The 8,015-nt window shown below is 41.9% G+C and overlaps 1 protein-coding gene across 2 annotated transcripts in view; it reads left to right on the top strand.

The window, feature by feature from the left end:
• Positions 1-929: 929 nt before the first annotated feature.
• nhsl2 (NHS-like 2) overlaps positions 930-8,015 on the top strand; it is a 125,641-nt gene continuing 118,555 nt past the window's right edge. For both annotated transcript variants that reach the window (XM_073835977.1, XM_073835978.1), the window contains exon 1: positions 930-1,395. In XM_073835977.1, coding sequence (XP_073692078.1) covers positions 1,119-1,395 — 277 coding nt within the window. In that variant the 5' untranslated portion in view covers positions 930-1,118. The remainder of the gene's footprint in view (positions 1,396-8,015) is intronic.

The raw sequence follows: 8,015 nt of genomic DNA on the forward strand, positions 1-8,015 counted from the left end.
AGATAGAAATAAATCACTTCGATCACATCAAACTTCAGGTCAGATTTGAAGCCTTTCCTCATTTATCACCTGGTATCTGCTCCACTGCTATAAGTTAATAAGAGTCTGGCTACCCCTGTTTGCAAAAAAATACAATATTATGAAAATGAAATGTGAGCCTTGCCAGACTACCTCACTCCCTGAAATCAAACTTGGCAGAAACAGTCTATCGCAGGAGACATGAAAAGAAACCAGGAACAGAAGAGTAGAAAATAGTCCTTTCAACGAAACGAGGGGGAGGAGAGTTGCCATGAAGAAAAGGTCCACCAGGAGCGGTTCCTGTCATACACTTGGGCCATGTGGAGTGGGGTGGGGAACCAGGAACAATGAAGACAGTCATACAGTGAGGCAAAACAAGGCCCAGATGTTTCCAATCAATTCCCTGTATGAGATAAGGTTTCATATGAAGCCATGGAGAAACATGCCTGATAAGATTATAAAACATGGAGGACTCTCAGCCTCTCTCTCCCCCCTCCCCTCCTCTCCTCATCATTTTGACCTCACTCTGTCTGTACGCTCTTTCTAGCCATCCAGTGTGGAAAGACTGGATGAACAAAACATCTAGGTGAGCCAAGTTCTGGTTCAGGGTGGGGAGAGCGTGCACGCACACACCCACGCACGCACGCACGCACACACACACACACACACACACACACACACACACTAGACCAGATGTGTATTTAGGGATGGCCAAATGCAGTGGAGGAAAGGGTTTTTATTACTCTCATTGTTCCCAGTCTTCTTGGAGTCACTTTTAAAACCTTATTTTTGTGGGCATGCGCAGAGCCACTCAGCTTTCTGAACGCGCAGTTGAGTTTTTGTGAAAGATTCAGCTCATAGGGTCTTGTTGCACGAGTGGGTGAGGTCTCTCAGGCGCAGTTCATGGGAGTTTGGAGCTGTGATTTGCAGTGATCTAGTGTGAACTGGAGCGCTGCAGAGCTCCTCACAGTGGACAATCAATTACAATGCATAAAATGCCTCCACTGTACGCGCAATCCCGAGCAAGAGTCTCCGCCAACACTCTTCAGCGCTGGCGAAACACGCACTTTTAAAGGGAGTTTACTGTAACAGCAGAAAAGATGCCCTTCTGCAAGAGGACCACAGTCCCTAAAGATGTGTGCAAGAGCGGCGGCAAGAGTCGCGGTGCGATGTTCACGGATCTGGTGGATGTGTGCGGCTTGACTCTGTGCGCGGTGCTCCGGCAGCTGTCGGATTTATCCCGTCAGTCGGTGAGCATCCTGGAGGAGCTGGAGGGAGAGCTCGCCTCCATCTGCTACCGCTCCGGAGCCCTGGAGAATAAACTTATCAGCCTGCAGAAACACATCGCAGCACTGGCCACCAAGCCGCCGGTCAAAAGTAGGAACTTTTCCTTACTTTCCACCTACTTGCTGACTTGTAGATGTGTGTGTGGTTGACTTGTTTACTCACTTAGCTAATTGTCAAGTTCAAGGGCTTCTTTACTGATGTTTACATTCACCTCACCAAACAACGTCGTGCGCATTTTGTAACTATGTAAACAAAACATCACTTGACGTTCATTCTTGGGCTGCTGAGCATATTTCGAGAACAATAACGTCTTTATTAATGCTATAGATATTGTTCAGTCTCCAAATGTAGCTGTTTCTACTCTCGCTGTAATGTAAATATGTAGAGATGGAGGGATGGTGGTCCTGTTGGAAAGAAGCAACAAATGTCCTTTTGTTCACACCATGAATCTATTTTTTAGTTCTGAAAGAGAATACCATAGTTATTACAGGTGTTGTTTGTTCTAGGAATAACAGGGGTCAAGTTTGACCTGCTTTGAAAAGTGTTTAACAGGTCAACAGGTGTGTTTTGAATTGGTGCCAAAGAATATATGTGACCCTGGACCACAAAACCAGTCTTAAGTGTAAATTTGTCAAAATTGAGATTCTTATGTCATTTGAAAGCTGAGCAAATAAGCTTTCCATTGATATAATGTTTGTTAAAATAGGACAATGTTTGTCTGAGATACAACTATTTGAAAACCTTGAATCTGAGGGTGCAAAAAAATCTAAATATTGAGAAAATCGCCTTAAAAGTTGTCCAAATGAAGTTCTTAGCAATGCATATTACTAATCAAAAATCAAGTTTTTATATATTTATGGTAGAAAATTTACAAAATATCTTCATGGAACATGATCTTTACTTAATATTCTAATGATTTTTGGCTATTGCTACAAAAATACCCATGCTACTTAAGACTGTGGTCCAGGGTCACATATGATATGATATACAGTCAAACCAAAAATTATTCAGACACCAGATAAAATTGTTGATATTTTTTACTAGGACACAATAGTTCATTTATGTAAGTGAGGATAGCAAAATAAAGTAAACTGACATATTATACCCAAAAAGTCTTCATACAATGGACTACCAGTAAAATTGATACAAAATCTGGGACCAAAAATTATGCAGACACTTTGATCTGACCATTTTGCTTAAGTGTTTTTTTTTCTTTAATTCTTTAATTTTTTACACCATATACTGAACAAAATTAAGCATTGCTTTGTAACTGGTAACCTTTCTATCAAAGTTATTTGACATTATCAAGATAAATTAGTTCTGACAAAGTTTAACTCTGTCATATTTTAATACCATTTTCTAAACTATAGCAAATAAACTGTGATAATGTGAGAATTGTGAACTATATGATATATGATTGAAAAAACGTTTTTGATGTTGAATATTGATGTAGTAGCAACACAGTTTGACAAATAAGAAATGTTAGAAAATATTTAAAACACAATTTCTGCAAAAGATGTCAGGTTTTCTTGGTTAATCACATTTATCATTCATAATAACTCACATATTTTTATAGAAACTTCTATATCATTCTGCTATTAGTTAATAAACTTTGTATTCAGATCTGCAGCTTAATGTGCTTTAACCAATCAATCAATAAAAAAAAAAAAACTCACATGCTTGTTGTACTGCAGGTGTTTAGGAAAGTTTAGGTAAAGTCATGCAGTGCTTTAGGAGAACCATTGTATCCCAACATAAAGTACAATATATGCCATGATTTGTCATCTTATAACCAAAATATCAAATAGTTATATCAAATTTGATTTATACACTTTCAAAAAAAAAAAATGCATACTGTGCCAAATGATCACAAGTCATAACTTGTTCTTCAAATGCATATTGAATTTTATATCTAAAGACCATATAGAACATAGTTAATTTTATTCAATATTTTTAATTGCTTTTATTGTGTTTTATAGTCTTTTTGTCATTTATTTTTCTGCCATTACCAGGTTTAATGTACTAACAATAACTGTTGTAACTATGGCGTTGAGAAACTGTTGTTACTATGATACATGTATGCGAGAGAACAGAATCAGCTTTAATATCTTTTTGTAGATTCATTTGTGACGTGTGTTGTCAGTTTTTACTATTATTACTGCCAGTGTATCTAGGCTGCGTTGGAGAGGGAGAAAGATGGCGTAAAATTGCTGTTGTATGTCAATGCCACAAACATATAGTGAACAAACAAGAGATGGTCTTGTTTAAACAGAACAAATGAGTGTCAGTGGAAGTCAACTGACAGCTATTCAAGTATTAGGATAATGACCAACACTTTCACTTCGTAATGATTAGTAAACAAATGCATTGTCCACACCACAAAGGCTGTTTATTACCAACACATTCGCACTTGGCTTTGTGTTTAACTTTCACATTATAATCTGTTGTTTTTAATTCTTTCCCATTTGCATTTGAGACGCTTTTGGCATCTACTCCCCCTGACACCTCCCACACTGCTCTGTGTGCACTGAAACTAGATAAGCCTTGCCAACTTTCACCATCTGAAGATGTGCAGAATATTTCCTCCATCCATTTCCTTTGTCTTATCAGAGAAAGCCTCTCTGTATTGTTTAGCTTAACCCTGAGCCCGGCACGTTTGGCAGAGTGCTGGAGTGCTTCTTTTCCTCTGTCCTTATCGTTTTACAGTGGCAGACCACAGCGTGGAGATTATCCTCTAAGTTCAGGAGGAGATCACTCGTACTGTATTTGTTTTAAAACTGTAATCGTAAAGCATTAGCAGCTTGAACTTCCGCCATGCTTTGACATGTCGAAGATAAATGATGTGGATCTCTGTATGCAGCGGATTCTTTGGCTGGGAACTCTTCTCCACTGCGGTGTGAGGACTGAGGTCAGGTCCCACTGGAGACTGTTTGATGGGGACAGGAGGTGAGGGAGCAGACTGGAGGCTTGTTTTTACAGTGACTGAACCAGGGCCAGTTTTGCAATTTCGTTAGAACTGACAGTTGATTCAGCTCTTCCTGAATGTCAGTTAACTCCAGTGATCACTGCCTCATTCCTCAGGCGTTCACGTGAAAGTCACAAGACCAAGTGTAGGTATGTGTGTGTTTAGGCAGAAGACAGAAGGATCAAGTGGGTTATTTAAGGAGTTCTGATGTTTAAACCTTTTCTCTCTCTTTCTTTAGTTATATTTTAGTGCTTTTGCCTTAATTTGAGAGTTGAGAATAGATTGGGATCAGGAAAGGACCATGAGGCGGGAGTCCTGGGACATAAACTTGGGTTGCCTGGAGGCTATGGCTCCAGCTCTTAAATCTTTTCTTCTTTCTCCTACATTGTGGGGTAGATACACTTTTTATGTCTGAATTTTTATAAATAGTGATGCATAATAAATCAGGAATCCATCAACATAATTTTATTTTTTCAGTATTGGCCAATGGATGTTTGATTGTGATTGAACATTTTCCCTATTTTTACATTTTGATTACCTTTGTCATCAACTCTCACTTAGAACTGCCTGATTCTGAATATTGAGAATTACTTTTTTTTGTTTGTTTCAATTTTCGGTTCTCCCACAAACTAAGTAAAATAACATGAAATTTACAGAAGTAACAGAAATGAACTTTTCCAATTAGTTTAAATAGATTTTTTAAAGGCATTTTAAAAACATCAAATTACCTGTAGGTGGTGATAAATTATTGCATATGTGAGTCATTCATTCAACCGATTTGTTCAAACTCTGTTGCTCAGAGACACAAAACAGTTTTACGTCAACTATTATGTTGATGAAATAGAGCAAAAACAGAAACTTGTATCTGAAATGTATCTATAAAGTCAGTATATTAACTTTGCTTATTGGACTGTTTTTATAAAATAATATCATATCGTACTGATATTTGGAGACAAAACTGTACTCTTTGTGTGATGTAAAAGACATATAACAGTCATACGGGGCGTATTTGCCCACTTATCTTGAATTTTAAGGGAATACTAAATGTATTTTAATAGAATAGATTAAATCACGCAGTGAAAGTGTGAACTTTAAATGCGCACACAGTAGTCTAACCTACATCTCAGTGTATGCGTGCACTCTCTATGTGTGTTTTTGTTTGGTTCATTTGATATACTCAATAATGTCAAATCGCAAATAATTACAATATTACTATAGACAACATATATCTGTTATGAGTTAGCGTGCTGGAGAAGACGAGACGAGACGAGGTATACTATAAACACTATTACATTTAATAAAGTCTTTAGAATCACATGCAGGAACAAAAATACATCCACACACGATCGACATCAAACATTTGCAAAGACCGACAGAGAACTCAAGAACCAAACAGACTTATAAAGGGTGACTAATTACCAAGACAGGTGCCGGGAATCACACACACGATGGGCTAAACCAAAAGACACAGATCAACAGGGGGAGACAATGGGCGAAACCAAATACATAAACAGACATAACTGTGACATTACGCCCCCCTCCGAATAGGCGTGTCCTCGCGCCGTAGAAAAAGAAAGACAAAACAAAAAAGGGCGAAAAAACAGAAAACCAGAGTCCATAATGGAGGGGGCTTCGGCGGAGGACGCCACCCCAGGAGGGGGACCAAAACAAAAGTCCAGGTGAGAAGACAGACAGTCCAAGGGGGCGACGATGGTGGGAGGAGCCAGGGAGGAGACAGGAGGGATCCAGGGCAGGAGGAACAGACCCAGACCACAGCCAGGATGACGGCCCACGGAGGAGCCGACGGAGGGAGGAGCCATGGTGGAAGAATGCATGCCGGCTCCATGGGGCCGACCGACGGAGGCGGAGCCGGTGGAGGAGGAGCCCGAGGCGGAGACAGAGAGCCGAAGATCCAGGGTGACGCCGAGGCTCCGGAGGGCCAAGGTGGAACAGGAGGCTCTGGCGGCCGATGCGGAGGCGGAGATCCGGAGGTCCGCGGCGGAGCCGGAGCGACAGAGGATGGAGGCTGTGCCCGCAGGAAGGAGGAGTCCCAAGGAGCCGGTGGGACGGCGTGACGAGGCGCAGCCGGAGGAGCAGAGTCCTGAGGAGCCGATGGGGTGACGACTGACCAGGGCGGAGCCGGAAAGACGATGGAGCCCGGTGGAGCTGGTGGATCGACGGGCGATGGTGGAGAGGAGGGCGTCGAGAGCCGTGGTGGAACCGCAGGGTCGAAGGGCCGAGGCGGAGTCCTGGACTCGGAGGCTGGAGGCGGAGCAGAGGGATCCTCCAACCTAGATGCCGATGGAAACTGGCAGCCCCGCGGCGAGCCCACTGCACAGGTGGTGAACTGAGGGTGAGCTGAGGGGCTGTCAGGGGACAGCGGTGTGCAGACAGACATGGGTGTGGGCTGAAGAGGGTGGGTGGGTGGGAAGTTTATGTCTGCCAGTGGTTCCGTGAAAAAGTCTATTAAATCACATGATTCATGCACAGACACTTCGGAGAAAAAGTCAATTAAGTCCCCAGAATGATACTCAAGCTCACCCCCAGTGGTGGTGCAGTGGGCAGGGCTCTCTATCGCCCTCTCTTGCTCCACTTGACACTCCACCGTCACGGATGTTACAGCTGGCTCTCGCACCTGGTCCGATGGCTCAGGCTCTGGCTCTGTCGCTCTCGGCTCTGGCTCTCCATCGTCGGTGGGCTCGGGCTGCCACTCCGCCTGTCGGGGTGATGTTGGGCTGGGTTCTGGGTCTGGAGTGGGGCTGACGTCCTCTTCGACGAAGTCGATAGTCCAGGATGATTGACAGGACGCCAACACCCACTCGATGTAGTCCGGCAAGCTCCCAAGAGGACCCTTCCCGGATAGCAGCGCTTTGGTGGTGGAATTTAGTCCAACGTGATAGTAGATGATAAGGCTGCTATCCGGGGAATGAGACTGGTTAGCCAGGAGGAGAAACTCACGTGTGTGGTCCTCAAGGGAGCGTTCCCCCTGCCTCAGGAGGAGAAGTTGCACTGTAGTGTCCATTTAAATCAAAAAACAAAACACTGAGAAAAATGAAAACGGAAAAATAAACGCAGGAGAAGGTGCCGGGTAAACTGTTGTAGGTCGGTCTTTCTGTTATGAGTTAGCGTGCTGGAGAAGACGAGACGAGGTATACTATAAACACTATTACATTTAATAAAGTCTTTAGAATCACAAGCAGGAACAGGCAGGAACAAAAATACATCCACACACGATCGACATCAAACATTTGCAAAGACCAACAGAGAACTCAAGAACCAAACAGACTTATAAAGGGTGACTAATTACCAAGACAGGTGCCGGGAATCACACACACGATGGGCTAAACCAAAAGACACAGATCAACAGGGGGAGACAATGGGCGAAACCAAATACATAAACAGACATAACTGTGACAATATCGCACACCCCTATTTGAATTAATTATTTAAAAAAAATGAAAGAATGATTGAATGACTCATAAATACTTAACGTTCAAAAATGCTGATTCATTCAGTAAAGAAACAATCATTACTGAATTAATCTGCATTTTAAACGAATCTTTTAAATGAAAGATTCAATGAAAAATACAATGTTTAACTGTCATTTGTTGAAAAAAAATTGAAACAGTGGAATTAACATTTTAATTCCATTATACTCTCACTTAAATCGTAAAGAAACACCAATCATTTAAAAACTTTGTCAAATGTAGTCTTAAGGAAATCATTTAAAAAAAAATTATGTACA

Source organism: Garra rufa, chromosome 3 (assembly GCF_049309525.1).
Source record: "Garra rufa chromosome 3, GarRuf1.0, whole genome shotgun sequence".
Classification (NCBI taxonomy): domain Eukaryota; kingdom Metazoa; phylum Chordata; class Actinopteri; order Cypriniformes; family Cyprinidae; genus Garra; species Garra rufa.